We start from the raw sequence: 11180 nt of genomic DNA, 5'->3' as shown, positions 1-11180 counted from the left end.
ACACCCTGTCCCTGCTCATCTCACACCCGGACTCCCGCTCCAGAAGGATTCTCTCAGGGACAGGATCAAAACTCCTCTTAATATCCTGAAATAGAACCTGCATTGCCTTCCCATCACCCATGAGCCAGGTGACCATATGGCAGTGGGATAATCAATCAGGTAGACAGGAGTTTCCCTCTCTTATCTCCATGCTGCCCATGGCTGACACTGGCGGGTCCTTCCATCACTTCCCAGCAGGGCCAAGTGTGACCTTCTCCACCATTTTTCCTGCTATCAAGATTAGATGAACAGGCATGGACGTTCCTGGAAAGTTCTAAGCCCTTCCTATCAAGTCAGATACAGCTGGAGAACATTGAGCCAGCATGGACCTCCTGGGGCTTTCAGGACTTTGGGGAGATGATGTAGGGCATTCATGCTGTGGAGAAGATAGCTGAGGAATGGGTAGAGGATAAGGGACACAATAGCTCTTAGACTAATATTGTAACTAGAAGCTAGGACAAGGCCAGCATGAGGATGAGGGAGAGAAACCGAGATCATGAGAAAAGAAGAACTGAACATTACAAGGCGATACAACTGTTGCAATCTGCTGCTATAGCGTGAAGTAAGCTATTGTGTAGTCACTACCAATCAGGAGCTTGGCTTTTGCAATATGTATGAACTAATTATTTAGAATATAAATGTAAGCGAGAAAACAAATAAAATCGAGCCTGATTGATCAACATCGGTTGAGTCAGTCTCCCTCTTTCCAACAAAGGAGCATTTATTTGGGGTTTTTATGGAGAAATATGAGGGAAGTCTGCTAAAGAATCATGGAGGTCAGAGTGACAGAGTGATTTTCACTGCACAGGCCAGGCATGTATGGATGAAATAATTCAATTGCATATCCTGGCCAGAATAAAAGGATGCCTGCTTCTCTGACACTGAAAAGATGTTGTTGGAGAGTTTCATTTTTTTTCTGCAGTTTTGGTAACAAAGCAACTCCAATGCCGTGTTCATGGGCTGTGTCCAAAGGCTGCCCTCTTGGGAACAGAGCCAGAGACTTCCATCAACATCCTGATTTACTGCTACAGAAATATAAAAGAAATTTTAAAAAGGAAAAAAAAAATTAAAAGGAAAAAAAAAGTCTCTATGCTGCTCCCTTCTGAACAGGGTCAGGGGGGTCTCCATTCTCCTCTTCCCTATGGGGGTCCACGTGGTCTCCATTCTCATCTGCCCTATGGAGGACCAGGGAACCTTTATCCACTCGCCCCTTTTGAGCACCTCGGGGGTCTCCAATCTCCTCCCCTTTTAGGACAGGGACAGAGTAGGTCTGTGTTTATCCTAACTTTGACCAAAGCATTGTGGGAGCCATGGACAGGGAACTGGCACCTCCAGGACACCCGCTGCTGAGCCTCTGGGACCATCTTGGAGGAAGCTGGGCTCCCTTTTTACTTCTGGCATTTCCTGGCCATCTGCATCCTCAGGGATGAGCAGCTTCTGCAGACAGCGGTGGCTCTAAGGGAGCAGGCAGTCCTGCCCTAAGGGCTTCTTCCATCTCCAGTCCAGCAGCTTTCACGCAGGTGCTGGGAGTGATGCAGGCACTTGCCCTGAGTAACCCAACTGTGGAGATTTTCCTCTTCCTGCTCCTCCACTGCCTAATCCACATAGTTAGCTGGACATGACAAGATCTGCTTTGCTGCTGGAAGATCTTGTCCAGCACCACACCAAGGGTCTTCTCCTATGCCACAGCCGCATTTTCCTCAGCTCCATGGACTGGAAAGTGGCAGCACCAGGATATTCTCTCCTGGGACACACCCTTCTCCCATTGCTGTACATCTGTGGGCTGGGCCCACATCTTTGATTTCAGGCTTTGCTTGGCCATCTGCATCCTCAGGGATGAGCAGGTCCTGCTGACACCCATGGCTCTGAGGGAGCAGGCAGTCCTGCACTGAGGGCTCCCTCTGTCTGCACTCTGGCAGACAGATCTACCGATCAGGAGGAAAGGCCTCAAAAGCGTGACAGAGGCTGAAGGGAACACTGTGATTTGCACTTTTCCAATGGGTTTCTTTAGCTGAAGTTGCTAACAAGGACCAGACTTGACAGCCCAGAATGGGTTGGTAGATGTTTTATTTTTGGGACCCTCAGTCCTGTGTGGGACTCGGTAAGTGGGCTGTAGGAGCATCCGTGGCTTACAGGGACAAGGAACTCTGCTGACCTGTGATATTCTAGAATATGTGGTTTTATTGCAAGGGTCATGGGTAGAAAGGGCCTTGCCTTCAGCCACCAGCCTCGGCTGAAGGGAAGTCCCAAAGAGAGAGAGAGAAAGAACAAGAGGGGATGGGCTAAGAAGAGGGGAGCGAAGGAGCAAGGTGGCAGGGGTCAGAGTGCAGGGGGAAGAGAGCAGAGGTAAGAGAGCAGGGAAAAGAGTGAGAGCGAGATCTTTGTTACAATCCATTGTATCTCCTTTTGTGATGAATATTCTAATTTACAGTGACCAATCAATACAAGACACAAAATGCCATAGAATCTACATACAGCCTAGAAAAACTACTACATTACCATACGTTATATTTTAAACTCTAAAAACTACTCTTTAGATTTTCCTATTTTGCTACATTGACCTTTGGATCCCTTAGCCAGCAGAAAGGTATTGCTGAATCAAAAGGGATTCTCCTTCAGCTGGCCAGGCTATTGTCTTCAGGTTATATACTAACTAAGACTTGGTATCCTACAACTCAAAGTAAGCTCCCATTTCTATTTCAATTCCAGGTTTCATATTTTCAGAATCTTCTCCTAAGCAATCATATTTATAAGGTTTCCTTGTTTCATCTTCCCCAACAGTGGGTGCTGCAGAGGCTCCGCCAAGGCATCAAAGCCTCCCGCCACACACCCAAGGGTGGCACAGGATCTCCTCCAGCTCTGGCCGGTCCACGTAGTGCTTGGACAAGCACCAGTGGATCAGATGTTGGCACTCTGGGGAGAGAAGGCAGAAAGCGCCGGTCACTTGCAGAAGGCTCCTGCCCAGCTGCTGCCGGCGCCTGCAGAACCCGGGCCACGCTGCGTGTGCTCAGGGCTGCCCTTGGCGGGACAGCGGCACGGCAGGACAAGCGCCACCTCCTTCAGCCAGCGGGCCACAGCCAGCCCGTCACGGGCCACCTCCTGCAGCCGGCCCTGGAGGGCACACTGACCTCCCGCCCAGCTGCCTGAGGGCCGTGCTGGGCCGCTGGGCCGCTGAGCCATCTGCCAAAGCCTGCCTTCTTGAGGCCGGACACCCACCTGGAGAGACCTGCCGCCTGAAGGAGAGCTGCCCCGACACGATGTCATGGTCCTCCCGGAAGGGGAGGCTGCCACAGACCATGACATAGAGCAGCACACCCAGGGACCAGATGGTGGCTGAATGGCCGTGGTAGAAGCCAAGGCTGATCCACTCGGGTGGGCTGAAGATGTGTGTTCCTAGGGGACAGAGGCAGCGCTGTCCAGGTGCAGGCTGCTGGCTTCCAGAGCCTGGTGCCGGCCTCCTGGCAGAGGCAGGCCCTGCACCACAGGCCACAACTTCCCCCCAGGCCACCGTGCACCCCCCAGATCACAGGGCAAAGCCAAGAACCCATCGTGCAAGGCAGAGCAGGCCAGCAGAGCAGCCCAAGCCCTGGCGGGCCTGCCAAGCCCCGGGGCCGCGGCCTGGCTTTTGCAGCCGCCCTCTGTGGGCAGGGCCGGCAGCCGCTCCTGGGGCACAGCATCTGCCCCGGGCCACAGGGCAGCCGGCAGCCGGCTGAATGCCGCAGCCACAGCCCAGGAGGGAACGGGGCCCTGCAGTGCCTGGCACTGGGAGCAGGGCCCGGCCTGGGGCTCACCCGCAAATGTCCTGAAGACCTGCTCCTGGAGGAAGGTGCCGCAACCGAAGTCGATCAGCTTCAGCTCGCCGGTCTCCGGGTCCACGAGGAGGTTGTTTGGCTTGATGTCCCGGTGCAGGACGCCGCAGGCGGTGCAGTGCCGCACGGCCTCCAGCACCTGGCAGAAAAGCCAGCGCGCCGCCTCCTCGGACAGGAACTCTTGCTCCAGCAGGATGGCCAAGAGATCCTGGGACCGCTCCGGACGCTCCATGACGAGCAGGAAGCTGTCTGGCTGCTCAAACCAGTCGAGGAGCTGGATGATGTTGTGGCAGCCAGAGCCCACCTTCTCCAGCAGGACAATCTCCAGGGGAACACGGGTGCCGTCGGGCTGTCAGGACAAGACAATGCCTCCAGCAGGCCTGATGCTGCCCTGTGGCCGCGCTGCCCCCTGCCTGCCATGCCCCAGTGACTGCCCCTTTGGGCAGCCTCCCTGGTGCCTGGCATTCCTCCCGAAGCAGGGAGTGCTTGGGAGGTGCCCCCCTGCCTGGAGCCAGCACCGGTGTTTGGCATCCCCGGGCCCGCCACGCTCGGCCTCGCACGCTGAGCTCACGCCCGCTGCCCCCGCCAGCCCCGCCCTCGGGCCCGGGCTCATCCCTGCCCGCCACGGCCCGCTCTGGCCCGCTGGGCCCGCTCACTCACCAGCTCGTCCCACTGCAGGACGTCCTCGCGGGCCACGCGCTTGATGGCCACCTGCAAGCCATCGAGACAGAGGGGCTGAGCTCCAGCCCTGCCCCGTCCCGCCCCTGACCCTTGGCCCGTGCCCGGCCCTCCCGGCCACTTACCGGGCTCCCATCACACAGGCGGGTTCCCGAGAAAACGGTGCCGAAGCCACCGCTCCCCAGCTGCGGGCCCAGCTCGTACAGCTCCTGCAGCTGCTTCTTCTTTTGCCCTGCGGCCAAGAGCGAGCCATCAGCCCTGCGCCCACCAGCCCCCCAAGTGCCCGCCAGCGAAGCGGGCCACCTTGCTCTGACCTGCTTCCTGCTGCGCGCCGGGCAGCGGCCCCCGCCCTGCAGCCCTGGGGCTGGCGAGCGGCACAGCTGGGCCGGGGCAGCGCGCACAGGCGGCTGCAGGAGCCGCGGGGCAGCGGGGCAGGGCGGCACCGTCGCTCTCCCCGGCGTCCTGAGCAGCACTCCCGTGCTCTGGACAGCCGGGGCTACAGCCCGACACTTCGCACGGGGGGGTCCCAGGAGCAGCTGCAAACCAGAGAGGGGTTTTCTCAAGCCCTGGCATCAGAGGCACTGAAAGTAGCCAGGGACTGGGCTGCTCTCAGAGGCCCTGGCCTGGCCTGGGATTGCCCCTCAAGAACCCCAGGGGAGCCTCAGATAGCTCCTCAGATCTCACCTTCTACTAGAGAGTAGTTACTGCTCGGTGGTGGCTGTCTCACAGCAGCTTCCTGGAGATGGAGGAAGCTCCTTGGTGTCTCGAGGATCACCTCCATCTCCAGGCATGGGCTGTTGCCAGCTGGCACAGCTGGCACAATGTCCTGGGAGCTCTGGGCTGCCAACTCCTGGCTCCAGGACACTTGCTGCTCCACCACCGGCTCCTGGGATGGCTCCCCTGGCTCGGGCTGGGCTCCCACCTGGACCTGCGGGCCTTCCCCGGCCATGTCAATGCTCGGGGTTGTGCCCGTGTTGCTGGAGTCCAGCAGTCCATGGGAGCTGGGAGACCTGTCCACGGGCTGTGCACCTTCTGCAGGCTGACAGGTCTCACTGAGCCTCTCTGAGGGATGGAGGCTGTCAGAGATGCTGGAGGCTCCAGGCAGGATGGACGTTCTCTGACAGCCTGAGGTCCCTGCATGGATGGCGGGTCTCTGCTGGAGTGCCATCCTTGCAGGGCTAGAGGCTCTCCCAGAGATGGAGAATCTTGTTGGGAGCAGCCTCTTTCTGGGATGGAGGCTTCTGGAGGAGCTGGATGAGCCACAGCAGGGCAGGTGGCCTCGCTTCCCCAGCTCCTCCAGCTCTTTCCACAACGCCTGCCACATCCCAGCGTAGAGCGGCACAGATGTCCCAGTGCCAGCCCAGTGCAAGATCATCAGCTCCTGCAGCTCTTGGGCCACAGCCACACAGGGGCTGCAGCTGCAGGAGCTGTCCACGGGGCTGGCGGGAGCACCTGGCCGCTTGTGAGGGGTCGCCCGAGGCCTGGAGGACCTGGGAGCCGCAGGGGCTCCCCGCTTCCTCCATGAGCCTCTGGGCCGGACCCCGGGGCGCTTGCGCCTCTTTGCTGGTCCTGTCTGCCGCCTCCGTGGTGTCCAGTGGCCAAGGGCCCAGCAGACAGCCACAGCGGCCAGCAGCAGGACAAGCACAGTCGCCAGGACAGCTCCGTCACACATGGCTACGGCACGTCCCATGGCGACTGCACTGGCAGCTGTTGATGCTGGCCCGGCTTCTCTGGGCCTGGCGCGGTGATGTCACAGTGCTGTGGCCAGGACAGCCGTGTGACATCACAGCCCTGCCTCACACCAGCGCTCGGCCCCTTTGTGCCATCACGGCCCCGCCTCACCCAGCGCTCTCCTGTGCCACAGGAGGGAGAAAGGGGCTCCCTGTGGGCACTTGAGGGCCCTCTGGAGCAGAGAGGATGGAAGATCTTTTGTCTAAGTAGGGCAGAGGGATGAGGAGGGGAATGGTGATGGTGTCACCTCCTTGCTGGCAGAGCATGGGACATGGATTGTCCAGCAGGACACTGCAAAGGCCTTGAATCGGGCAAGCCCTGCTTGGCAACATCCAAACCATCCGTGCGCTATCCACTACACTCCCATCCTGAATCCACACCCTGTGCTGGGCCACTTACTGGGAAGAAAATGGATCCTATCCCATTGAAAACCAGTACATCAGCCCGTTCTTCACCCGGCACACCCTGTCCCTGCTCATCTCACACCCGGACTCCCGCTCCAGAAGGATTCTCTCAGGGACAGGATCAAAACTCCTCTTAATATCCTGAAATAGAACCTGCATTGCCTTCCCATCACCCATGAGCCAGGTGACCATATGGCAGTGGGATAATCAATCAGGTAGACAGGAGTTTCCCTCTCTTATCTCCATGCTGCCCATGGCTGACACTGGCGGGTCCTTCCATCACTTCCCAGCAGGGCCAAGTGTGACCTTCTCCACCATTTTTCCTGCTATCAAGATTAGATGAACAGGCATGGACGTTCCTGGAAAGTTCTAAGCCCTTCCTATCAAGTCAGATACAGCTGGAGAACACTGAGCCAGCATGGACCTCCTGGGGCTTTCAGGACTTTGGGGAGATGATGTAGGGCATTCATGCTGTGGAGAAGATAGCTGAGGAATGGGTAGAGGATAAGGGACACAATAGCTCTTAGACTAATATTGTAACTAGAAGCTAGGACAAGGCCAGCATGAGGATGAGGGAGAGAAACTGAGATCATGAGAAAAGAAGAACTGAACATTACAAGGCGATACAACTGTTGCAATCTGCTGCTATAGCGTGAAGTAAGCTATTGTGTAGTCACTACCAATCAGGAGCTTGGCTTTTGCAATATGTATGAACTAATTATTTAGAATATAAATGTAAGCGAGAAAACAAATAAAATCGAGCCTGATTGATCAACATCGGTTGAGTCAGTCTCCCTCTTTCCAACAAAGGAGCATTTATTTGGGGTTTTTATGGAGAAATATGAGGGAAGTCTGCTAAAGAATCATGGAGGTCAGAGTGACAGAGTGATTTTCACTGCACAGGCCAGGCATGTATGGATGAAATAATTCAATTGCATATCCTGGCCAGAATAAAAGGATGCCTGCTTCTCTGACACTGAAAAGATGTTGTTGGAGAGTTTCATTTTTTTTCTGCAGTTTTGGTAACAAAGCAACTCCAATGCCGTGTTCATGGGCTGTGTCCAAAGGCTGCCCTCTTGGGAACAGAGCCAGAGACTTCCATCAACATCCTGATTTACTGCTACAGAAATATAAAAGAAATTTTAAAAAGGAAAAAAAAAATTAAAAGGAAAAAAAAAGTCTCTATGCTGCTCCCTTCTGAACAGGGTCAGGGGGGTCTCCATTCTCCTCTTCCCTATGGGGGTCCACGTGGTCTCCATTCTCATCTGCCCTATGGAGGACCAGGGAACCTTTATCCACTCGCCCCTTTTGAGCACCTCGGGGGTCTCCAATCTCCTCCCCTTTTAGGACAGGGACAGAGTAGGTCTGTGTTTATCCTAACTTTGACCAAAGCATTGTGGGAGCCATGGACAGGGAACTGGCACCTCCAGGACACCCGCTGCTGAGCCTCTGGGACCATCTTGGAGGAAGCTGGGCTCCCTTTTTACTTCTGGCATTTCCTGGCCATCTGCATCCTCAGGGATGAGCAGCTTCTGCAGACAGCGGTGGCTCTAAGGGAGCAGGCAGTCCTGCCCTAAGGGCTTCTTCCATCTCCAGTCCAGCAGCTTTCACGCAGGTGCTGGGAGTGATGCAGGCACTTGCCCTGAGTAACCCAACTGTGGAGATTTTCCTCTTCCTGCTCCTCCACTGCCTAATCCACATAGTTAGCTGGACATGACAAGATCTGCTTTGCTGCTGGAAGATCTTGTCCAGCACCACACCAAGGGTCTTCTCCTATGCCACAGCCGCATTTTCCTCAGCTCCATGGACTGGAAAGTGGCAGCACCAGGATATTCTCTCCTGGGACACACCCTTCTCCCATTGCTGTACATCTGTGGGCTGGGCCCACATCTTTGATTTCAGGCTTTGCTTGGCCATCTGCATCCTCAGGGATGAGCAGGTCCTGCTGACACCCATGGCTCTGAGGGAGCAGGCAGTCCTGCACTGAGGGCTCCCTCTGTCTGCACTCTGGCAGACAGATCTACCGATCAGGAGGAAAGGCCTCAAAAGCGTGACAGAGGCTGAAGGGAACACTGTGATTTGCACTTTTCCAACGGGTTTCTTTAGCGGAAGTTGCTAACAAGGACCAGACTTGACAGCCCAGAATGGGTTGGTAGATGTTTTATTTTTGGGACCCTCAGTCCTGTGTGGGACTCGGTAAGTGGGCTGTAGGAGCATCCGTGGCTTACAGGGACAAGGAACTCTGCTGACCTGTGATATTCTAGAATATGTGGTTTTATTGCAAGGGTCATGGGTAGAAAGGGCCTTGCCTTCAGCCACCAGCCTCGGCTGAAGGGAAGTCCCAAAGAGAGAGAGAGAAAGAACAAGAGGGGATGGGCTAAGAAGAGGGGAGCGAAGGAGCAAGGTGGCAGGGGTCAGAGTGCAGGGGGAAGAGAGCAGAGGTAAGAGAGCAGGGAAAAGAGTGAGAGCGAGATCTTTGTTACAATGCATTGTATCTCCTTTTGTGATGAATATTCTAATTTACAGTGACCAATCAATACAAGACACAAAATCCCATAGAATCTACATACAGCCTAGAAAAACTACTACATTACCATACGTTATATTTTAAACTCTAAAAACTACTCTTTAGATTTTCCTATTTTGCTACATTGACCTTTGGATCCCTTAGCCAGCAGAAAGGTATTGCTGAATCAAAAGGGATTCTCCTTCAGCTGGCCAGGCTATTGTCTTCAGGTTATATACTAACTAAGACTTGGTATCCTACAACTCAAAGTAAGCTCCCATTTCTATTTCAATTCCAGGTTTCATATTTTCAGAATCTTCTCCTAAGCAATCATATTTATAAGGTTTCCCTGTTTCATCTTCCCCAACAGTGGGTGCTGCAGAGGCTCCGCCAAGGCATCAAAGCCTCCCGCCACACACCCAAGGGTGGCACAGGATCTCCTCCAGCTCTGGCCGGTCCACGTAGTGCTTGGACAAGCACCAGTGGATCAGATGTTGGCACTCTGGGGAGAGAAGGCAGAAAGCGCCGGTCACTTGCAGAAGGCTCCTGCCCAGCTGCTGCCGGCGCCTGCAGAACCCGGGCCACGCTGCGTGTGCTCAGAGCTGCCCTTGGCGGGACAGCGGCACGGCAGGACAAGCGCCACCTCCTTCAGCCAGCGGGCCACAGCCAGCCCGTCACGGGCCACCTCCTGCAGCCAGCCCTGGAGGGCACACTGACCTCCCGCCCAGCTGCCTGAGGGCCGTGCTGGGCCGCTGGGCCGCTGAGCCATCTGCCAAAGCCTGCCTTCTTGAGGCCGGACACCCACCTGGAGAGACCTGCCGCCTGAAGGAGAGCTGCCCCGACACGATGTCATGGTCCTCCCGGAAGGGGAGGCTGCCACAGACCATGACATAGAGCAGCACACCCAGGGACCAGATGGTGGCTGAATGGCCGTGGTAGAAGCCAAGGCTGATCCACTCGGGTGGGCTGAAGATGTGTGTTCCTAGGGGACAGAGGCAGCGCTGTCCAGGTGCAGGCTGCTGGCTTCCAGAGCCTGGTGCCGGCCTCCTGGCAGAGGCAGGCCCTGCACCACAGGCCACAACTTCCCCCCAGGCCACCCTGCACCCCCCAGATCACAGGGCAAAGCCAAGAACCCATCGTGCAAGGCAGAGCAGGCCAGCAGAGCAGCCCAAGCCCTGGTGGGCCTGCCAAGCCCCGGGGCCGCGGCCTGGCTTTTGCAGCCGCCCTCTGTGGGCAGGGCCGGCAGCCGCTCCTGGGGCACAGCATCTGCCCCGGGCCACAGGGCAGCCGGCAGCCGGCTGAATGCCGCAGCCGCAGCCCAGGAGGGAACGGGGCCCGGCAGTGCCTGGCACTGGGAGCAGGGCCCGGCCTGGGGCTCACCCGCAAATGTCCTGAAGACCTGCTCCTGGAGGAAGGTGCCGCAACCAAAGTCGATCAGCTTCAGCTCGCCGGTCTCCGGGTCCACGAGGAGGTTGTTTGGCTTGATGTCCCGGTGCAGGACGCCGCAGGCGGTGCAGTGCCGCACGGCCTCCAGCACCTGGCAGAAAAGCCAGCGCGCCGCCTCCTCGGACAGGAACTCTTGCTCCAGCAGGATGGCCAAGAGATCCTGGGACCGCTCCGGACGCTCCATGACGAGCAGGAAGCTGTCTGGCTGCTCAAACCAGTCGAGGAGCTGGATGATGTTGTGGCAGCCAGAGCCCACCTTCTCCAGCAGGACAATCTCCAGGGGAACACGGGTGCCGTCGGGCTGTCAGGACAAGACAATGCCTCCAGCAGGCCTGATGCTGCCCTGTGGCCGCGCTGCCCCCTGCCTGCCATGCCCCAGTGACTGCCCCTTTGGGCAGCCTCCCTGGTGCCTGGGATTCCTCCCGAAGCAGGGAGTGCTTGGGAGGTGCCCCCCTGCCTGGAGCCAGCACCGGTGTTTGGCATCCCCGGGCCCGCCACGCTCGGCCTCGCACGCTGAGCTCACGCCCGCTGCCCCCGCCAGCCCCGCCCTCGGGCCCGGGCTCATCC

At 57.0% G+C, this 11180-nt stretch overlaps 1 protein-coding gene across 1 annotated transcript; it reads right to left on the bottom strand.

Annotated features, from left to right (window-relative positions):
• Positions 1 to 2848: 2848 nt before the first annotated feature.
• LOC310917237 (serine/threonine-protein kinase pim-1-like) lies at positions 2849 to 6216 on the bottom strand (the record flags this gene model as incomplete). Its single annotated transcript, XM_083875322.1, has 6 exons — positions 2849 to 2952; positions 3256 to 3432; positions 3831 to 4197; positions 4509 to 4559; positions 4652 to 4758; positions 5979 to 6216. 6 exons carry the CDS (start codon positions 6214 to 6216, stop codon positions 2849 to 2851), a joined length of 1044 nt encoding a protein of 347 aa, XP_083731448.1.
• Between the last annotated feature and the right edge of the window lie 4964 nt (positions 6217 to 11180).

This window comes from Zosterops lateralis (genome assembly GCF_965231275.1).
Source record: "Zosterops lateralis genome assembly, chromosome: 19".
Classification (NCBI taxonomy): domain Eukaryota; kingdom Metazoa; phylum Chordata; class Aves; order Passeriformes; family Zosteropidae; genus Zosterops; species Zosterops lateralis.
This window is presented reverse-complemented; position numbering and strand designations above follow the sequence as displayed.